Source organism: Anguilla rostrata, chromosome 13, assembly GCF_018555375.3.
Source record: "Anguilla rostrata isolate EN2019 chromosome 13, ASM1855537v3, whole genome shotgun sequence".
Lineage (NCBI taxonomy): Eukaryota > Metazoa > Chordata > Actinopteri > Anguilliformes > Anguillidae > Anguilla > Anguilla rostrata.
In genome coordinates, this window is record NC_057945.1 from 12,020,041 (window position 1) to 12,042,408 (window position 22,368).

General features: G+C 48.0%; 1 protein-coding gene across 3 annotated transcripts; it reads right to left on the reverse strand.

The window, feature by feature from the left end:
- Positions 1-342: 342 nt before the first annotated feature.
- On the reverse strand, positions 343-20,831 carry stat2 (signal transducer and activator of transcription 2). Of its 3 annotated transcripts, none has more exons than XM_064306368.1 (24): positions 20,600-20,830; positions 19,632-19,763; positions 18,297-18,441; positions 17,934-18,029; positions 16,176-16,268; positions 15,279-15,357; positions 14,799-14,878; positions 14,029-14,177; positions 13,453-13,611; positions 13,274-13,363; positions 12,186-12,245; positions 11,842-11,862; positions 11,044-11,137; positions 10,312-10,356; positions 9,591-9,674; positions 9,120-9,218; positions 8,426-8,566; positions 8,023-8,070; positions 7,799-7,893; positions 7,369-7,508; positions 6,355-6,543; positions 5,652-5,706; positions 4,658-4,758; positions 343-3,128 (listed from the first exon to the last, which is right to left on the reverse strand). In XM_064306368.1, exons 2-24 carry the CDS (start codon positions 19,760-19,762, stop codon positions 2,911-2,913), a joined length of 2,412 nt encoding a protein of 803 aa, XP_064162438.1. In that variant the 5' UTR covers position 19,763; positions 20,600-20,830; the 3' UTR covers positions 343-2,910. The 3 variants fall into 3 exon arrangements, with proteins under 3 accessions (XP_064162438.1, XP_064162437.1, XP_064162439.1); XM_064306367.1 differs by having other exon boundaries at positions 8,023-8,075; positions 8,431-8,566; positions 20,600-20,829; XM_064306369.1 differs by lacking the exon at positions 4,658-4,758 and having other exon boundaries at positions 2,952-3,128; positions 8,023-8,075; positions 8,431-8,566; positions 20,600-20,831.
- Positions 20,832-22,368: the final 1,537 nt, after the last annotated feature.

Here is a 22,368-nt window from a genome sequence, read left to right on the forward strand (position 1 = left end):
ATGAAGACCAAGAACTAATTTATTTTTTAAAAATCAGCTTTCTGTACAAAACTGTGCAACTCTTTACAGCTTTGCTTTATCAAGGAACTTCTTCCGCACAGTGTTGCACTTCCTGTATAAGGTCCACACCTGACTGTGTTCTTTGCCATTATACCATGGACACAACTTTAATTCCTTGTTTTGTAACTGTAAATGTAACAAGCATAAATGTTGATTTTGAGCTATTAAGAATTCCACTAAGATTTTTATAACAATAATACCACAAAAAAATACCAACAGCCTGCATACATTACACTTGGAATGGAAACATGAATCAAGACAAAAAAAATCAAGACAACAGTATCAAAATTTAAGGAGGAACCAGGTTTATTGGAGATCATGGGAAAACATTAACACAAACATGACTACTATGAAAACCTAATGCGGCATTACATGAGTTAGTCTGCTCTACTGAGCCACCATCCCTCCTGTGGCCCTGAGACTTCAAAAGGAGCAGACAGTATACGCACACATCACACAGTACCACAAGACTGAGATGGACTGAATATTGACAATGGCCTGAATGTACAGCATGTGGCAAAGGAGCAGGTAGACACTGCACAAGCACATACGACTTTGTTCTGTGGCTAACAGGAATGTTGAAATTCTATTAATGAAAGAAGTTACAGAAAACATCACTGCAGAGTTATGAAGTATGTTACCGATGCATTACGACTCCCACCACTATTACTGTGCTACAGCCGCCAAAAATACACTGCAAATACTTTATCTTTTACTTGTCAATTTTATTTAAAAAACTTTTTCACTTAATAAAATTAAGGTGCAGCGCCCAGCACCCAGGGGGGTGCTGCACGGCAGCCATTTTGTGGCAGAACGCTAACTGGACATCACCTGATCTGGAGAGGGAGGGATCACTCCGCCAGTGAAAGCGGTTAGGAGCCCAGTCCGGAGAGCCAAGCTGGGAATTTCCGCCAGGACACCGGGGAACCCCCTTACTCTTTGAGAGCAAGTGTCATGCGATATTTAACGACCAGTAAGTTACGACCCCGGTTTTTAAAGATTGCTTTCCATCCATTCAAGTACTAACATAAGCCCCCACCTGCTTATCTTCAGGCTTAAGAAAGGGATAGGGAGTGGTATGGCTACTGGCCATCTTCTTTAGCATTTCCCAAAAATATTACATTACATTACATTACATTACAGGCATTTGGCAGACGCTCTTATCCAGAGCGACGTACAACAAAGTGTATAACCATAACCAGGAACAAGTATGACGAAACCCCTAGAGAGAAGTACCGGTCCAAGTACAGACCAGTGGCTCTAATGAGCGGCAACCAACTGCCAAAATGGCTCTCGACGCAAATTCAGTCAAAAAGAATGGCTGGGAATGGTCTGCGAGATCTGGAGCTTCTAATTAAGAACCTCAAAACTGAATTGCTTAATATGAGAATGGTGGTGTAAGTAACAGTGATTACCGTGCATAATCGTGTACATAATTATGGCGCGAGTATTATTACCATTGCCTCAAAAGCGTCACACAGAAAATAAACGCACACGTGACGTTTTCGCTGCGTTGCGAGTTTGAGTCTATTCCGCTCCTCGAAGGACTCCGCCCCCAGGGCTTATTCTTAAAGTGCTCGGAGCGTACGCTTCCACTGAAACACGCCGGTGGCAACAGCAGCGCAGACTGCAGTCTTGGACAGTGCGCGTCAGCGGTATCAGCTCAGGTGGGCAGATATAGCCCGACAGCATACTTCACATTTCTGTGAGGTGAGGAACATCCATTTCGCCAACAAACTGCGATTCAAAATCAGCTCCGATTAGCCTTTGAATAAATCGGCCTAGATACAGCGAGAACGGGTTACACATGTAAATTTGAAACATTTTAAATGTCGCCTTCCCTTTCCACATTCATGTGGCCGCTTCTTCAGCGACATCGCAAACTACACATACTAGCAGTAAAAAAATAAAATGCTTTAAAAAAATTAAAAAATTTTAAACAGAAGAGACCAAATTTAGTACCAATCTGCCTTCGATGAACCAAGACTCAACAAACTTGTGAGAGATCCAAACCAGTTTCTGCGCAGTGAAGTACGCAAACAGGAAGCGATTTCTCGCTGTTCGCACAAGGGCAACCTGACCCGCTTATGTGACGGGTTCATTTTTAGATTTTACGGCACCGATGGACGGTGACCGAAGAAAATTACTGTCCCAAGAAAACTTCCTGTTTGGTAACAAAAGGGGAATTTCGGTTCTTCCTCCTCCCTCAACCTGATGCAGCTACAGAAAACCGACCCTGAAAAACGACAAAAAGAGACTGACTGAAAACAAGCCCACTGTGTCTCGCACGTTAGCCAAGTCCTCAGCAGTAAGGTGTATTAAAATAGTGCATTTTAAGTGGCCCATTAATCCTTTCATTTGACACATTTGAAGAACTGTGGGGCTGTCCTGCATTTCTAAACAAATGTATTTACCTTCATTTCACCAAACAGGTCAACTGAGAATTGGTGAATCATTTGGGAAAGGAATGCAATGGATTGTGGAGGCAGTTGCATATGCAACCAGACTGGCTACACGGGGGGGGGGTACAGAGGGGGGGGGGGGGTACAGAGGGGAGCCAGGACACTGGGATTAACTCCAGGGTTGAAACGACCAAAAGGAGCCGGTCAGGACCTTAGTTAGAGGAATCAGCTGAAGAACGGAAATATTTTACAGTGTCATTACAATGTCTCCCAGATGACAGATACGCGGACTGAATGCGGCACAATTAGGGGGGGTTTAGTGCATGTAGGCCGCTGCCCGTGCTGTGCTCCCAGTGCACTGAGAGACCCTAGAGTCTGGGCTTTGGGGATTCGGGGGGGGGGGTTGCGTTGGGGCGTGTGCAGTGAGGGAGTGGGAGGCGGAGCTCCTTCAGTACGGGCTGCAGGGAAGGGCGTAGCAGCTGAGTTCGGCGAGGTCGGGGAGAGCCGCGATGGAGGCGGAGGCGGAGTCCAGCTCGTCCGAGGGAGGGAAGTCGCCCGAGATCATCATGGGGTCGTTGAACAGGAAGTCCTGCAGGCTGATATTGGGAGACAGGTCCTCCAGCTCGCTCATCATGGATTCAGAGGACCGCAGCAGGTCTTCTGAGGCTGGGGGGGAGGGGGGGGGCAGAGGAAGGACAGGGGTGAGATCGGCAGAGGGCGCAGTCCAAAAAGCTGCTGAAAGCTGAACACCTTTAATCAATACTTACACAAAGCCTTATTCATAAAAGCCTTTAATATGTAACGTTTTTGCTGAAGTTTCATTGTGACGTTTTATCTCACACACACACACACACACACACAAAAAGACGTTTCGTTCATTCAGCCCATTGATTCATTAACCTCTCATTCTAGAACAGGTCCACAGGCTAAAGCTAATAACATCAAGTATAAAAACAGCGCTGAAAAAAACAGAACCATTTCTTTAACCCATTTAGGTTATAACTAATATATTTATTTATTTTTTTAGCTAGTCGTTGGCGCTGTGAGACAAGCTATTCTGGTAGCCAGACGAGGCGTGTTGAGAAAAATAAGAGTGCCCGTCTCAGCTGCACGGTGAATTCCGGTGCTTACGTACCAAAAGTCACAGAGAACCTGCCGGAATGTGCAGTCACAGGTGAAGGGCAGATGGGAAGCTAGGGAACTTCTTACATATTAGGCTGCCTTCTTTATCCACCTGTTAGCTTCTTGTTGTGGTTTGTTGTTGCCTATTTTGCAATATTCCTCGAGGGAAAGCGTATGCTTATGAGTTTTGTCTTCCTGTGCATCGTTCTCACGGTCCGAAGTCTAGAGTTCATCATGGGCCACACGTAGCGAAACATCCATTTTAAATGTGTGACCCCCGTTACAGGCAGAGATGGAAAAACCCAGGTCCAGGAAGTAAAAGCATTTTGTTCCAGTCACCTGGATTTGCACAGTTAGCACAAGTCTTCATCCAGGAGGCAGAACGAATGTGTTCGTGGGTGGAAGAAACACACGGCAAGACTTTTACTTTCTCAACCCTGGACTTTCAAACTCCGGCTACAGGTTATAGAGTATTTGTGTTTACTTCAGAGTGGCACAAAGAAAAGTAAAAAGGGGTCCGATAATTTGACGAGTGAAATTCAGTGTGATTTTAATAACGATCGGGTCATTTAACCTGAAGATCGTAAAAAAAAAAAAACTAATAAACATGGCAGCCGTTAATCTAAGCCCATCCCACACAAGGCCACGGTTTGAGGGTTACATTTCTGAAAGGTTAATCACCATTTCTGGCCACAGAAGTGAAGATTAGTAAAAGCAAAGTGTGAGTTGCCACCATGACGAAAATCAAGACTTTCACTTTCGCGGAAGCTGACCACGCCCTCCGTTTATGACATCACCGGGCCGCGGTCCAATGAGAGCGAAGCCCGTGTGTCTGCTTGATTCCTCGTTCGAGCCGCATGCCAGAGGTTTCAGAGAGAGGACAGCCTGCTCGGCGCAGCGTGCCAAGGGGACGGACGTCAGACAGATCGATACGCTTCCCTCGCCCAGGGCCAAGGAGCACGGAGCTGGAGAGGTGGAGCGCAGAGCAGGGTAGAGTTCTGCGAAGGTGCCCCCCCGCGGTGGGAAGTGTTGGGGGTGGAGTGGGGGTGGGAGGCTACTCGGCTAACACTCACCGGCTGCCTCTTCGTCGTGCGGCGCGCACAGACCGTTCATCGGCACCGCGGCTTCTGGATCAGCTAACGGATTCATGGGCGATTTAGCTTCCAACGTGTTCCTGAAGTAACCAATGATAAAGAGGGGATTACATCACCGCACCGGAAAGCCACGCCTCCTCAGCTGGGGGGGGGGGGGGGTAATGCTACGAGTCCCGGCGACAGAGTACCTCTCCGCTATGCCAGGAGCGCCAAAAAACGAAGACCCCCCCAAAAAAAAGGGAGACAAAAAAAAAAACGAAGATCAAAGACCAGGACTCAAGCAAGACTGCGGCCGTTTCTTGATTTCGCCCCAGCGTCTGCTCTTACCGACTAGCCAAGGTCAATTTAAGCGATTAATCTGATCGGCGCGTACTCGCAACTGAACTACGTTACTGGCGTCTAACCTAAGAGTGAGCCAGCACTGGGTCCACACGGCCAATCAAACCCAGAACGGAAAGCTGCCTACTGAACGGCCCTCCGGGACGCCCACGTCCCAGTAAAACTCCACACCAAGCGGGTTCGCTTCCTCGCAAATAAAATAGCCGTCATTATTGCTACAAAAGCTCCGAGAGGTTTCACTTCCCCGACTAGACTGTTAACGGTCTAAAAAGTCCGGGGCTGACCACTGCTTCGGGTCGAAATCAACCTTGCCTGGCTGTCTTTCCGTCTTCCGATTTTCAATCTAAACAAAACACTCGTTTATCTCTCGGTGCGCTAACCGTTTTCAAAACGTTTAGTCATTCGCTCACAGCTGAGCTTTTCTTCAAACCGTACCACAATTTTACCACAAGTCTGGGAACTAGTAAGTTGCGAGGGGGAAATGACGCTTCTTGCCGAATTTATTTCGAGACCGTACCCAACAGGCAGTCCGAACGGCAGCTAAGTCAAAAAAAGCGTTCTCTCGAGCTTGTGTTACCGCTTCACACAAAGACCACGATGCACGCGGGCATGGACAGAGGCCAGGCGCACTTACTCTTTGGAGATGAACACGAGCTTGGTCTTGATGTATTTTATGTAAGGGCTGTCCGCTGCAAAGAGAAGAAACAAAACGATGAAATGTTTTTTTTTTTTCTAGACGTGGGCCGGCGCACAGTGATGATGTCACCGGCTGGCGGTACACTTATGGTGAGACTTGGACAGGCTCAAACCCGTTACGTGTACGTTATGGGATTGCTAGTTCGATGTCTGTACTGGGAGTCGTTCTCCATCACACATGCACAGGAGACACAAGCAGTGCTGGGTTTACTGAAGGGCTTGGAATGAATTTTGAGAAGCAGTCCATGAGGCTAATGGACGAGTCATCGCCGCTGAAGCTGTATATAGCTGTCATATTGTCATTTTTACACACACCGTGCCGGTTTCACAGCGGACCCTTCTGCTTCGCACATAATAGCTTCTATTTAGCTCTTAAAAATCAATGACAAAAAACTCCAATTTAAAAAGGCCGTGCCATAAGCTCTAACGGGCATACAATGACATCGTAACTTTGGGAAGAATTTGGTTGTATCCTGGAGAATAATCTGAAGTGGCTAACCTGCCTCGCCTGATATCTTGGGACCTAACTAGTTCCTGATTTTGCAGGTGAAAGCACAAGGCAGGAGACCCCGCAGCTTTCTGGGAAAGGGCCCGGAGGGCCCCGCATTTAGCCCCCGGGCGCCGGTGAGCGGGAGCCTCACCTCCACTCTTCTCCGAGTAGTACTTCCCGAAGGCCTCGTCTTTGGGGGTGTTGGGGTACAGGAACTTGAGGGGGTTCTCCGGAACGTTTTCCGCTTCCAGTATCTGGAAGTTGCGGATTATCTCGGAGAAAGGGATCTGGGCGAGGTCCACTTTGACGAAGGGCTGCACCGAGCGCACGTTGGGCGTTCCTAAAGGAAGGGGCGGGGAAAACGAGACAAGGCGGGGCCGGTCACAGAAGCGCCACCTCCCGTATGGAAATTTAAAAAAAATATTCACTATCAGGTTGCTATGGTAACTGTCGCTCTCCATCATCATCCATTGTTTGTGTGGCAACATGTCTTTGTTTTTGTTTCATATTTCGCCACCGCGACCATGAGCTGGACTAAGCGGTTAGAGAATGGATGGATGGATGGACGGAGTTAAGCCAATAGGCCTATTTTTAAAATGCATTTACACTAATGGTTTTAGGTTCATTGTTATAAAAGATTACAGAAAGTGGCTGCTTTTTAAAATTAAATAAAAGGTTGTTTTTTTAAGAAACAGTGTAAGCATATGATTGAGCAGTAGCTTAATGAATAATACTTAGTGACGGTGTCAAATGTCTTGCTATTAGTAGGCTACACAACTATAAAAATAGTTCCACCTACTGGTTCCATATGTAATTGCATAGAAAATGATTACACGAAAGGTGTGTGTGAATGGGCAATACCCCAGACACCAACAATGTTTACCACAGTGATTTGGCTTACAATTATGTTGACCCAAATTTCATCATACTGAATTTTACTGAATCCAATCGATTTTTACAATGACTTCCAAGCCCAAAAATTATGCTGTTCATTTTAATGAAGTCCAGGTTGTGTGTGCAAACCCGCCCACCCATCGTATATAATATGGGACCACGCCTCCACCTCAAACTGCCGCCACTGTCCGCGTAAAGCTTCACCAACAAGCGCGTAGCAGACACCAACCCAAACCTCCCCTCACAGCTCCCGCCCCCACCCCGCCCTCACCGTCTATAAAATACTCCACCCAGGAAAAGGTGATGCCGCCATCTTTGATGCTCTCGCTGAACCGGAGCAGGAAGGTCCCGTTCTGCTTCTTCGTCAGCAAGATCTTCTCCCGGCTTTTGCTCACAAATCCCATAATGCATCTGCACAGGCACGAAGATGGACACACACAAACACACACACAAACACGCACACACGTGCATGTACACACACACAAACACGCACATGTACACACACACACACACACACATACACACACACAAACACGCACACACGTGCATGTACACACACACACACACACACAAAGCATTGCTTAAAAACCCCACAGTGCACCTTCAGAAAAGGCCTCATAAAAGCTTGCATCGGCGTCTACCCGTGCAGATAATTCGCTGCGTCGGGCTTGACAGCCGAAACGGGGCCCGGGCGAGCTTACCCGTCCCTCCACAGGTTCTCCAGGTAGCTCTTCACCATGACGAGGATGCCGTCAAACCAGGTCCAGAAGGTGAAGTTCACGCCGGGAAGCATTTCCTGTAGGGCGCAAGAGAGCACGTCTGTGGTCCGCACGTTTGCGACAACAGGGAATAGCGCCTCCGCTGGTCGAGCACCAAACTGACAAGGCATACCAACACTACAAACACTTTTTTTTTTTTTCCTCACCTTAGAAAACCTGCCCCAGGGCATTTTGCAGTTGCAGTAGCTTTGCTTCTTGCCTGGTGGATCAGAAACAAATGAGATGCTACAGACGTTGTGACTTGCTGTGGTCACTAAACACCCTGTGGCCTCTACGATAACAATCAGTGAGGTTAATGTCACTGTTCTAGTAAACGTTCTCCTCAACTGGCAACCAAATCATCAGCCCGACTGCATAATCCCTTGCATTCTCTACCCACTTTGACCCCCGCTGTCATTACTGGGAGAAATGGAGGGAAAATGAATAAATCAAATAGGCATTACCTGAAAGAAAATGGTTGCCAGGTAAACTCATGAGTTAAATGCACTCCTTCATATCCAGCTGAGAGAAACTTAAACAGTCTGAAGGTGGGAAACCGGGGACGGGGACCGTACCGAAGAGTTTCTGAGCGATCATGTGCAGCTGGCTGTCGTCCAGCCCCCTCTGGGTGGAGGAGAGGAACTGCCAGCTGAGGACCTCCGCGAGCTGGGGCCAGGAGGCTGCCGGGGAGCTGGCGAAGAACTTCACATTCTACACACGCGTGCACACGCACAAACACACACACACACAAACACACGCACACACAAACACACGCACACGCACACACACACGCACAAACACACGCACAAACACACACAAACATGCACATGCACAAACACACACACGCACATGCACACGCACACACACACACGTGCACATGGATACAAACACACACACACACGCACACACAGTTAGCAGTGAAACCAACCGCTCTAATTGATTAAAGCAGAGTAACAATGAAAACCAGTAGAGCCTGTGGCTCTCCAGGACCAGAGTTGCAGACCCCTGGTTTAACCAAACAAACAGGGTTATTACAATTACTCACAAACATTTTTAATTACGGTAAAGTTGTGTGCTTCACTGAACCTTCCAACAGGGTTACTGAATGAAAGGTGCAACAGTATCAGCAAGTGGTCAGTACAGCCTTGAGCGGTCAGAGTGACCCGGAGCGGTCAGCGTGACCCGGAGCGGTCAGAGTGACCCGGAGCGGTCAGCGTGACCTGGAGCGGTCAGCGATGGAATGTGGGCACGGTCACACGCTCACCTTGGGGTCGGAGCACAGCATGTTGAACCACAGCACGGAGGCCCAGGCGGTCTGCTGCTGGCTGGAGTTGGAGATGATGACCACGGGCAGCGAGGAGGCCTGTCGGAGGAACAGGGCGGAGCACAAGGCCGATCAGCAGGGGGCGCCGCAGGCGCGCGACAGATCCCAAACCCGCCGTCCCAGCCAAACCCAGCAGGAATGCACATTCAGTCGGTTTAACCCAAGCACTGGACTGTGCCGAGTGTCAGTCACGGAACAGGGAGACTATAAACGACACGCTACTGATTATAAGAGCCACATTAACCCACAAAACACCCAAACAACGCAAGTCTTCATCCAGTGGCAACTTTTCCTCAGGAGCAAAGTCGCTCCGTGTGCACATTCGTAACCACTCGTGCGCTACAGAGTCGGGAGCTCGTGGACGTGAAGCCGAGGACCAATAAGGGGAGGGGAGGCCACGGGAAGACCCACCTCCAGCGCGACTGACAGTCCGTGCAGCTCGAATACGGTCTCGAAGTGGATCACGTGCAGCTCCTCGGTCACGCTCAAGGAGAGCTGCGAGACAAGAGCGAGGTCACTGCACACAGCACACGTCTCTGCGTGAGCACACTGCACACTGCACACTGCACACTGCACACTGCACACTGCACACTGCACACTGCACACAGCGCACAGCGCACAGCGCACAGCGCACTTCTCTTTCTGAGCACAGACGCGCCGACCTCCCCGTGCAGACAGCGCCAGGCCACGCAAACAGATACAATAACAACCACAGCCCCGGGCCCTGCACTGCGGTACTCTCCAGGTAGCCCGTCTCTAAGGAACACTGCATAAAACAGGGCTTTTATAGGCTCAACTAAAGTACTGTGGAGTCCCTGGCTGTGCTTCTGTCAGACGTGTGTGTGTGTGTGTGTGTGTGTGTGTGTGTATAGGTTTGCAGGTGTGTGTGTGCATATGTGTTCGTAGGTGTGCGTGTGTGTGTGTCGGTGTGTGTGTGTGTCAGAGAGAGAGTGGGAGAGAAACGGCGTGGTGTGAGAAGGGAGCATAGGCTCACAAACATTTGTCAACATGTGTGGGCATCAGTGTATACGTGTGTGCATGCTAGCGTGCTAGTGTGTTTGCGCTTAGTGTCCTAGTGTGCTAGTGTGCTACTGTCCTAGTGTGCGTGCATATAAACAGGATATGAACTCACATCATTCACTCCCTTGCCTCCTCCAGACTTCTGCTCTCTCAGGGTCTGTGCAGGGAGAGACAGACATTAGGACCATGGGCAGCAGAGGCCATCTGTCACTCATGACTTGCTCCAGCCATGCTACGCTCCTCAGGGCAGGCACACCCCTCATCCAAGCTTCACATTTACAGCCATTTAGCTGCAGCTCTTACTCACAGTGCAGTAACAAGAGAAAACTGCTCTTTCACCGGACAAAAAAAAAAAACTGGTTTAGACTCAACCCTTTCCAGCAATTACCAAAGCCATCAGTTCCCCAGCCCGGAGAGCCACAGTTGTCTGCTGGCTCTCACCGTTAAGCAGCAACTGTGTTATCAGTTTCTTTAACTCCTCAATTAAATGCTGAGAAAGGCCGAAACCCAGCGGAACCTGTGGTTGTCCAGAACCAGAGGGGACACCCCTAATCTAGAAGAAGGCCGATAACAGTGCTTGCCCTTGTATGCATTCACAATAACCTACGAGGGAAATGCTGGCTTACCTACTTCGGTACTGAATGTGCTGTATGAAATCTCAGCACACCAAATGATACTGGACTGACACGGATCTCAACACGGATTTTAAAACCCCCACGTGCTGCGGACTGAAATAAACCGGTGGCAATAACTGCAGGTATCAAACTCCGTAACGGTCGAACCCGGGAAAGAGAAACCCCCCCCCGCCCCCCTCGACGCGGGGCGCACTTCGGCCTCCACTCACCAGATGGCGGAAGTCGGCCACCATGCCGCCGCTCGTGCTCTCCGCCATGTTCAGGGCCTTGCAGCTGTTCCCCAGCACGTTGAACCGCCGGTACCTTCGGTCAGAGAGACGGCGAGACTGAGCGCGCTCAGGGCGTGGCACCGCGGCACCGCTCGCTGCAGTCGGCACGAGGCTGAGCGTTCGCAGAGCAGCGCTCTAACAGGCCGAGCCTCCCGCCAGCCCCCGCTCCGCTGTACTACGCTGCTCTGCGCTGCGCTGCGCTAAACATATTTTAAATTGCGTTCACGGGCCGTTTTTTAATGGACCTCTACGCCACTCCTCCCAGCGCACGCGCACATGCACTCAAGCATCTGTGGCTCAATGAGGAGCGTTAGACCGGGTTGTCCAGTACTGCTCTATCCAGACCTGGGTCAAATACCTATTTGTTTTCGATTCGATTACTTTTCTACATTTTACTGATCTTGTCTGGTGTGTTGGAACCAATGAAATATTCTCAAAAAAAGTGCAAACCCCGCCTTCTGGCCATACTGGCAGGCTCAATCACACCAGGCAAGATCAACAGAGCACAGAAAAGTACATGAATCTAAAACAAACAACGTATTTGGCGCAGGTCTGGCTCTATCCCACTACAGAGAAAACACAAAAATAAACTACGTTAGGAAAGGAAGAGGCCGCGAGCGAAGCGTGAGAAAAGCGGGAAGCGCGGACGCGAAGGCCGGCGCTCTTCAGCCAGACGAAGCGGCGCGGGGGGGCCGGCCGATCGGCAGCGCCGGCGGACCGGAAGGGACCGCCACTCACCCTTTCACCTGCACCGCGTCTCTGAAAGAGAGAACAGGGACACGGGCGTCAGCACGAACGCCACAGAGCCGCGCGCCGCGGCGGCACAAAGCGGCCTGCGCCGCCGCCGTCCTCCACGTCACGACCACACCGAGTACCCAACGACCAATCCTCACACAATAACACCCATCGACACCAAAGGCTAAAACAACATTCATTTGCCACTGTTGCGACGCTACTTTATATTTCGCGCCTTCACGCATCTTATCCTGAGAAAAATCTTAAACGGACTTAACGCAGACGCCTGCGTCTCACAGGAGCGAGTAGATGAGGGGAGAGTGAGTGCTTTCCGTTTCCCAGCTCACCTGTCAATCGACACCGTCACTTTCATGGCATGGTTCAGCTCAGGCACTTTGACAAGCAGCCTGAAGACAGAAAGAGAGAGAGAGAAAGAGACACAGAGGAAGAGAGAGAAAGAGAGACAGAGGAAGAGAGAGAAAGAGACACAGAGGAAGAGAGAGAAAGAGAGACAGAGGAAGAGAGAAAGAGAGACAGAGACATATTTTAATAACTCCTTTTGGACAATGCTATTAAATATTATGAAAAACAGATTTCAACCTGCAAGTTTGTCAAGACAGGGTTCCTGCCTTTGAAGACAAAAGGTTCAGAAATCCAAGGTCCAACACACAGTATGTCATGTTGGATTATTATGTTGGAATTTAACTGCAAGGCAATTCCTTTTTTGCTCTCCAGGTAGCGCTGCCACAACAACTACACTGGACCCAAGCAGCCATGTTTCACATACAGTACAGATGAAATCCTTTGTGACACATCATCTTTTTTATAAACCATCTTTGTCAATGCCAAGCAAAAATTAACAATAAATGGGTAAACCAAAATACTGCTGGTAAATGGTCACAGTGAGCTGTGGTCCATACTGGCCTGGTTCTACACACTGAGCAGTGATCCATACTGGCCTGGTTCTACACACTGAGCTGTGGTCCATACTGGCCTGGTTCTACACACTGAGCTGTGGTCCATACTGGCCTGGTTCTACACACTGAGCAGTGGTCCATACTGGCCTGGTTCTACACACTGAGCTGTGGTCCATACTGGCCTAGATCTACACACTGAGCAGTGATCCATACTGGCCTGGTTCTACACACTGAGCAGTGATCCATACTGGCCTGGTTCTACACACTGAGCAGTGATCCATACTGGCCTGGTTCTACACAGAGCAGTGATCCATACTGGCCTGGTTCTACACTGAATTGTCATCCATACTGGCCTGGTTCTACACTGAAATGTGATCCATACTGGCCTGGTTCTACACTGAAATGTGATCCATACTGGCCTGGTTCTGCACTGAAATGTGATCCACACTGGCCTGGTTCTACACTGAAATGTGATCCACACTGGCCTGGTTCTACACTGAAATGTGATCCACACTGGCCTGCTTCTGACGGAGAACTGCACGTTGGTCCGGAGCACCAGGGGTCCCTTCCCCTGCGGCATGGAGGGCTGGTTCTCCACCACGAAGGCGCTGGAGAACAGAGCAGAGCTGGGATCAGCCGGGACCTCTCTAACCACCCCCCCTCCCCAAGCCCCCCAACCCCAGGGCGACGGGATCACCTCCTCAGCAGGGCGGTGAGGAGCAGCTCCGCCCGCTTCTCCAGATCGGGCTTCTGGGTCTTGAAGGGGTCGCGCTCGTACGTGACCTTCCCCAGCAGCTCGTCCACCTTCCGCAGGAACTTGCGCAGCTGGAACAGGCAGTCAGCCACCGCCGTGAACCTGCGGGCGGCGGCGAAAGCGTCAGGGGGGCGTGCGAGCGCGGCTAAAACTGCGACAGAGACCGCCAGAGGGGACTGAGGGGACGGGTAAGGGGACTGAGAGGGCAGGTAAGGGGACTGAGGAGGGGGTCTCAGGGGGTGGGTAAGGGACTGAGGGAGCGGGTAAGGGGACTGAGGGGACGGGTAAGGGGACTGAGGGGATGGGTAAGGGGACTGAGGGACGGGTAAGGGGACTGAGGAGGGGGGTAAGGGGACTGAGGAGGGGGGTCTCAGGGGGTGGGTAAGGGGACTGAGGGAGCGGGTAAGGGGACTGAGGGGACGGGTAAGGGGACTGAGGAGGGGGGTCTCAGGGGGAGGGTAAGGGGACTGAGGGGACGGGTAAGGGGACTCAGACAGATATAGACTGGGGGAGACTCACCAGATCTCCAGCTGGTTGAGGCAGGTCTCCACCGGAGCTCCGATGCAGGACGTCTGCTGTCGCCGCTGCCACTCAGTCAGCTCCTCCCCCAGCAGAGCGAAGAGTTCATCAGCTGCGTCCAACAGCACACTCATCCCTGAGAGAAGGGCCTGAGGGGGGGAGGGAGGGAGGGAGGGAGAGAGAGGGAGAGAGAGAGAGAGAGAGAGAGAGAGAGAGAGGGAGGGAGAGGGAGAGAGAGACAGAGAGAGGGAGAGAGAGAGGCTTAAATGTTTTAAACCAGGTCCCAACAATCTTTGATATTCATAACAGTATTGCAATACACTCACAGAGCCAACAAACAAAGAACTTTAGATGGGACCTGATACACTATAGACCGCAGAACTTCCATTAAATAATTCATATCTTCACTGCTTTCTGATCTATACACAAAGCTTAAAAAGAACTAGGGATGGGTATCATTTTGATTTTGCCGATATCAGAGCTAAAACAGCACTTTTAAGTTCCTGAAGTGATACTCACTTTACAATAAAGAACAAACAACAACATTAAAGTATTTTTTGTCGCAAAGAAACTTAATTTAGTCGCATAAATTATACTTTATATACTTCTACTTCATCACGCTTCGCTCCAGGCATTTTGACATTAGCTAGCTTGGTTACTGTAATCTGTGCCTGCCCCTTTAAATAAACCCATCAATAAAATGATCAATAATATATATGTATTTTTTTTAAAGACAACAGGTTTATCTGTGAGCGAGCCTGTTGCAGTACCTTCCGGGAAGCGTCCAGCCTGTTGAGCAGATACTGCAGGATCTTCATCTGCTCGCTCTTCTCTGCTTCGGTGATGTTCCCTGGGGGGCAGCTCACAGTCACTCACTGAAACACGCGTGCGACAAAGCGCACCAGTTCTGACAGCTGGTCCCATGCCTTTTTTTTGCTGCTCAACGTGGGGCTGAGCATGCCCAGTTACCCCCCCACCACCACCCCCCCACCCTCCACCCGATTTCTCATCTGGAACCTCCAATAATCTGCACCCACAGACGCATCCGTGCCCGATCGTGAGATCGAGAGAGAGAGAGCTCAAGCCAATTTGAAATATGGTTCAAATGGAAACGTGTAGACAGGGATCAATGTTCACCTTCTGAACCAAAACCGGTTTTTCCTGAAACAGGAGTGCAGAGACATGGCGAGAATCCAATTTTTTCCCCACAAACAAGCCACGAACAACAAAACAAGAAACGCATGCCTCACCTTCCATCGACTGAGTTTTGTACTTGAAATCAAACTCATCTTGCTGTTCCTCCAGGGATCTTACACTGTGCTCCATGACCTGAACACACAGAAAGAGTCGAGATGGATTTAGAGCACCACACCACTAGACAATTATAAACCTCTGGTTCAACACTCTCCAACTCCTCCACGATGATTTTTGACTGTTTTTCTTAAATCACATTGAAGACATTTACATATGGCATTCATTCATTTATGCAAACAATCGGGGCTCGTGATTGGGGCTGCTGGATGGCTCGTCCCGTTAAGGCACCATGCCGTGGGGCATGGATGAGCCCGAACGGCCTTCGGATCGAATCCGGAGGCCATGCCAGCCGGCGCTGCCTGCGGCCGGTAGCTCCACAGGGCCACGTTGCTTACTGCATCACTCAGGGTACCGGGACCTGGGTTCGCGCCATCTAGCCACCGGCTGATTGGACGCCCGTGGACCGCATGAGAAAACCGCGCGCGAGAGGTCTTCCCCCGACGGCGCTCTGCGCAAGCTCGGCTGCGGTCCGCGGCGCGAGGAGAAGCAGCCCGCGACACCGCGGGTCGTGTCGGAAAAACCGCGGACGCCTGCGCTCTCCCAAATTGGCAGAGGGATCCGTGAGCCTGGCTGCGGCTGCAGACAAGTGAGGTGGGAACTGCACATGCCCAGTCCCGCATCCCCAAATTAATTTTTACAAACATTTAATTTTTTACATTTTATTTCAGGTACAGGTATAGCTCATTCTGTCTCTCTCATGTTGTAAGGGTGTGCCAACCCTTTTCCGCATTGCTCCTCCTGTGTACGCCGTGCGTATTGTGTACTTTGCGAGGGAAGACACAGCTGTTAACCTGACATCACAAATTCTGAAGATCTCAAACGCAGAGGCACACCTGCACTTGCTTCCTGAGGTCGGCCATCTTGCGCTCGGTGTTCCTGTGGCTGTCGGTCTCCACGGGGCTTGGCTGGACCTGCAGCATCTGAACCTGGGGGGTGGAGAGGGGGAGGAGTTCTGATGATGGACAAGCAGTGTCCCCTCTCACTCTGCGACAGAGGGGTGGAGTCACAACAGAGCAGTGTAACACCGCAACCCAGCCAGAACAGCTGCAATGGGAATTTCCGCAGGAAACGCACATGCACAAGAAGGGAGCGGACCACACACTTATCAAAAGTGGACAGTTACAACAGGCTTATCTGCCATTGACTTCCCCCCATCACATAGTTTGGGTAGTAAATTTTGGTTATTTTTTGTTGCAATACTTGAACATCCACAACTTTGCAATGCCTCTATTTATTGCACATGTACATAATGATGTGATTTATAACTAGTAATAAAAACACATGCGCACGCATTTTGAGAGCAGCGTAATATAAGAGCTATGCATGAAACTGTGAAGATTTTTTAAGACACATATTCAGGAAAAGAAACAAAAATAGAGATTTTAAAAGTTTAATGACGGCAGTGACACTTGATATTTTACACCCAAGAGACTAAAAAGGTATGTTGTGGCCACTGTACTGTTAAAAAAAACACCTGTTCTCAGTTAAGGACAAATGTTGATTGAATCCAGGTATAAATTGTGTAAAATCTACACATCAACACTGTATTTACGCTTTTTCAAACACCAATGTGGGACACATACAGGCGCTCTTTGAATAAATGTCATATTGCAGCAGATATTGGCTGACACTTGCACTGCTATGAATAGTAGCTTTCTAAAGCTGAAGTGTAGTGGGACTGGGTTTGGTCAGTGCAATGCTGGATACTACAGCTTGCCTGATGTGTCAGACAACTGATTGTTTTTAGGGGCTAGTTGTCTCAAGTTCTTTATTCTGCATGTGAAGCATGGTCAGTTGAATACAGACCGGGTGAATGACTTGGCCAGTCAAGAATTTTTCAGTTTTTAGCTTTGAAAAACTCCTTTGTTGCTTTAGCAGGATGCTTGGGATCATTGCCTTGCTATAGGATGAAGTGTTGTCCAATGAGTTTGGAGGCATCTGCTAGAGCTTGAGCAGATTCTGTACACTTCAGAAGTGAGCTAGTGCCTGTGGCAGCCATACATGTCCAGCCCATAACACCCCACCACCATGCTTCACAGATGAAGGGGGGAGGGGGGGGGGGGGGGCTTTGGAACTTGGGCAGTTCCTTTTGGCCTCCACATTTTGCTCTTGCTATCACTCTGATACAAGCAAATCTTGGTCTCATTTGTCCACAAGACCTTTTACCAGAAATCTGCTGGATCTTTTAGGTGCTTCTTAGCAAACTGTAGCCTGGCCATCCGGTTATGCAGCTAACCAGTGGTTTGCATCTTGCAGTGGAGCCTCTGTAGCACTGTTTGTGAGGGCTTTTGTGAACATTAGTCGCTGGCACAACCACACCAGCCTCCCAAAGAGTGTTTGTGATCAGTCAGACAGGCGTTGGGAGTTTTTCTTCATTATGGTGAGAATTCGTCGCTCATCAACAGTAGAGGTCTTTCTGGGCCTACCAGGCCTTTTGCAATTACCGAGCTTACCAGTGATGTATAAATAAACACTAATATCTGTTCCCACTTGTTAATCAAGCCAGATAAACAGATCAGCTTACCAACTTCAATGCATTCATTTCTCAAGTGAAGAAGGCTTTAATAATAATACTGTTTTGTTTCATCTACCTGTTCTGCCAGTTGAGAAGACTGCAGAATCTCCCGTTCTTTGTTCAGGAACCACTGGATAATATTTGCCAGGATCCATGGCTGCTCCTGGTACACCTGCAGAAATGAAGAGGAGGAGAGAGAAAGACTTTGGATCAGAGACCAAGCATTGCCCATGTAACCCCCATTTCCCTTAAGGAATGAAAAGAGTAAATCAATTTCCTTGACAAAAAACTTTTAAAAAAATCACATAAATGAACAGAAACCCCATTTCTTTTTTTAATTTGTAAAAGTTTTCATCCACAACATCGTTGTTGTTGTTACCACCATGCGATCGTTATAATCGTTTGTTAAGAATTCGATAGCAACACTGGCTTTCCGGACCTGGAAGTTCTGCTTAAATCGGCGGATCTTGCTCTGCATCAGGAAGTCTGCCTCCTGTACGAAGCGGCTGTGCTGGTTGTCCAGGTTCTCCAGCAGGGCCTGGAACAGGATGCTGGCCGCGGAGTGGTCCTGTGTGGCCCGAGACCTGGGAGCGGAACACGGACACAAAAAGAGCTCTCACTGCTCCGGGCCGCACTGCCATTTCCTCATCTCTCACAAATCTGGTCTTCCAATCAAACCCCCCCCCTCCTCCTCCCGCCAGGCACCGTTTTATTTTCAGATACAGAATTTCTAGGCGAGACCCGAATTTATCCTCTACAGAAGGACACAACAACTACAATGTCAGCGCACAAGTGTCATGGTGTGTGTAATACCGAGGAGCATTTTAACCTTCCATTGATGCCCATGGAGCGTCAGTCCTTTTAGTGTCTGATTTCTAGGGGAGTTCCATGTAACCTAAAGCCATAATTGCCCATGCTACCAAGAATGCAGTGCTAAGCCTGGTAATGAGACCACAAGCTATATGCTTTCAAAATCAAATTATTCCCAAATTCTCCATTGAGAAATCTCTACATTCATTCTAATCCTGCTAGATGTATGACTAAATTAGGTTGTACTAGGCAGCGTCATAGGGCTAGTTGAGCCTGTCTTAACGACTACTTGATTTTATTTATTTTCATAGATCTGCGCCTTAGTGTTATCAGTTGAACCACAGGTCCGTTGATATGCGGTTGTTCCTGTACTGACGTATTTCTAGGGTTCGCTACGTCCCGTTATGTATACACTTTGTTGTAGCGCTGATAAACTCTCAAATGCTTAATGTAATGTAATGTAATGTAGACATTTTTGAGATGAGTGAACTTTGTTTCCTGGTAGAAGGTCCTAGACTACTGGACCTAAACATATTCTGCTTACTACTCTTTGTTCATTTTCTTTAATTTCATATTTTCCCCACATTAGTTCAATCTTGGTTTTTCATTTACTGTCTGCACTACCTGCGCTTCACAAAGCAAAGGTGTCATTATTATCTTCTGCCTGTGGATGTCTGCATTAGCCTAACTGCTGAAGGCCTACCATAACAAAGACTCTGTTGGCTGCAATGTGCAGGGCAATGGCAGTCTTCCGAAATATTCTAAACCCATATAGTTGAAAGCTTTTTTATTTTAACTTCCCAAATGTGTGAGCATTGTTTTCTTTTCTATTTGCACATGGGGTCCCATGGGTTTCAAAGAGCAGCAGTGGAGGACAAATTAATTTATGAGTCTACTTTCCCGAAGATTACTCCGGCTCATAAAATAACTGATATCCTTTCAGAGTTTTGCAATTGCTCCTCACCAGTCTTGGCTCTCTATCCAGGAAGCCAGATAGTACCGCACATCCATGGGTAACTCATCTCGTCTGTAGAGCTCATCCAACTGCTGCTGGTGCAGGGAGTCCAGTTGCCGTAGCCTCTCCCACTGCGCCATCCTGAGAACACAAAACGTCCTCTCACAGCGGCAATTTATTTCGTCGGGAAATTCCCAAATAGAAAATAACGTGCAATGTTTAGCTTGGAGTTCTGGTGAGGGAGGACATGTTGAATAATATTTGATTCGGTAAGGATTCGATCATTGATATAGCTAGCCATTGCGCAACATTTTTTGTTTGTTTTTTCGTGCGTAGGCAATGCAACACATTCTTCAAGGAAGTACAAAAGAGCAACTCCAGACCTGCGAGTTGCCAGCATTTACCATGGCATTAAACGACGGAGCAAAAACTAAAAATGACAACTAAAAACGAAGGAACCAAGATGAACATCGTGTGCACGTGAAAACATGAAAGACAACTGGAAAAAATGAATCATGCAGCGCTTCTTGCACCTTCACGAACACCCACATATCTGAGCTCGAGACAATAGTCAATCGCGTGACTGGCAGCAGAGACACAATATTTATTTGTTTTATTTGGGTGGAATAAATCGTTTCATATGACAGGCCTATGATTTCGCTTCATGTAACGAAGCCATTGTATGGCCAAAACTTGGATCTAAATTGTTAGTCTAGCTGGATACACAATGCATAAAAACAATGTACGCTAGTCTAGTCTACATATCTAAATATCAATTTATGCTAGTAAACAACTGTCACGGCAATTAATAAAATCGCAAACTGGTACTAGGAACCCAAAATAAGATGTCAGGTGAGGGAAATGTAAAAGTTAGTTAGATAACTGAACGCTAAAGCTAACAACAAGATAAATGAACAAACAAGGAAAACGGTTGCTACTTATGATAGTACCTGTTAGCTAGAGAAAAACAAACTTACCCGAATTAACACTTTTCTTTTGTTTACTTCCTAAAACAGCAGTCTGCGATATGACTTCTATATTAGAATTCACGGCAGGAACGTCGTCAAACGGCTTGCTCTGATTAAAGTTACAATGCTCACGTAGGTTTTCGCTGCAACTCAAATGTATACACTGATACAATTTCGTTTCTCCTGTCAGCAAGACATTCCTCTCACTCCCACTGTCAACGTTCTCGGTTATAGGTTGTTCTGACGTTCAAAGCGTTTTATTGGCTGCTTTATGGACTATCTACGCCTTTCTCTTTCTCTCTCTTATATGTGCGCCATTTTGGCTCTTAATATTCAATAACGACCGCTGTTCAGTGATAACCACAAGGTAACGAGCCAAAATGAAGACGCTTAGTTGATGTTGTGCCATTGTCCTGAAAGCTCTAGCGAAGTGCTGATTGGTCTATCATGAAGTGTCAATCTTTTGAGTGAGGAAGAGGCGGGATAAACCGTTTAGCGGTGGGAGTGGGAGAGAATCAGAGAACAGCGAAAATAGAAACTCATGGCTTGGTAGAAGGAAATTTCCAAGAAATGACGAAGTGAAACTTAAGCATTCGTCCAACCCTATTTCTTACAGTGTCTGGTCCACCCACAAAACAGTGACGTACGGAAAGTCACGCAAATCAAATTCGTCAACAAATTGGATTTTATGAGGTTATTTATTAGGCTTGACTTTTCTACTGTGCTTTTTCTACTCTAAACTTGAATGCAACGACGTGGAATTATAGACAATGAAAGGCTAAAACAGGTGTACTCAATATGCGCATTAGATGTAAAATGAACGGCATTTGATATCGGGTTCTTATGTAACTTGCATAATCCTAGACAAATGCGGTTACATTGTTGCTAATGAGTTTTTTCCCAAACAAATAAAACGTGCAAAACATTATTGTCTGTAGCCAACCATCTGTTGACTCTTCTGTGACCGTGTTTATTTGTGCGATTCAACTACATGTAGCACGTACTTCTACCGAAGTCAGTTTTCGGGGAATATGCTTTTTGAAGTGCTTGCACTCAAAATTCATCAGTAAAATGTTGGATGACGTTTGTGGGCTGCTCAGTGCTGTTCATTTTACTGACGGAGTATTACCTCTGAGATTGATGTTTTATCTGCAGCCTAAATGGCATCTACTTTCTGTGGATGTATGGATTTGTGGTAAACTGCAAAATAAACGGACTCGGTGTGCAGTGTAGCAGGAAGGCACTGTTGCACCCGGTCTCAGAGGGTTTTGCTAGACATTTCCTCAAGTTGCCTTTTCCTATTACCAACTAATTGCTTTTATTAAGGTCACAATTGATCATTAATTGTATAATTAGTCATTACCACAGCTCAATGTCTGCAGTGATCCCACAGGGATTTATATGGTAATGCAAGTTAAAATCACTTTGGTCCAGTGCCCTAGATAAACTGGTGTCCCTACATGACACCTGGCTAACAAAGTTGGAGGAGGAAATGGACACAAGGGTTGCTGGGTTGCTCATCCTGCTAAGGCATTGTTCATGTGTGTAGATGGGCTCCAAGGCCTGGGGTGCATCCCAAACAAGTAGCCAAGTGAATAACAGGACCACGAAGTGCCTCCCAAAAAATGAGCACATGCAGAAGGGAGGTCTGAATACTTCCTTAGAAAATACACATAACTGTAACTACCCAGAAATGGCTGATTAAATCTACTCTTTCTAAATAGGGACGACATGAGAATTGTAGGCATATTTGTAGTCCATTGGAGAACTTGCTGAGT

Excerpts from the sequence above, each read along its gene's own strand:
- stat2 (XM_064306368.1), bottom strand. The coding sequence starts at position 19,762 with ATGGCGCAGTGGGAGAGGCTACGGCAACTGGACTCCCTGCACCAGCAG. Across the intron at positions 11,863-12,185 it reads GTGACGGTGTCGATTGACAG|AGACGCGGTGCAGGTGAAAG; the intron begins GTGAGCTGGGAA and ends TCTCTCTTTCAG. Across the intron at positions 5,707-6,354 it reads CTACTCGGAGAAGAGTGGAG|CGGACAGCCCTTACATAAAA; the intron begins GTGAGGCTCCCG and ends TTCTCTTTGCAG.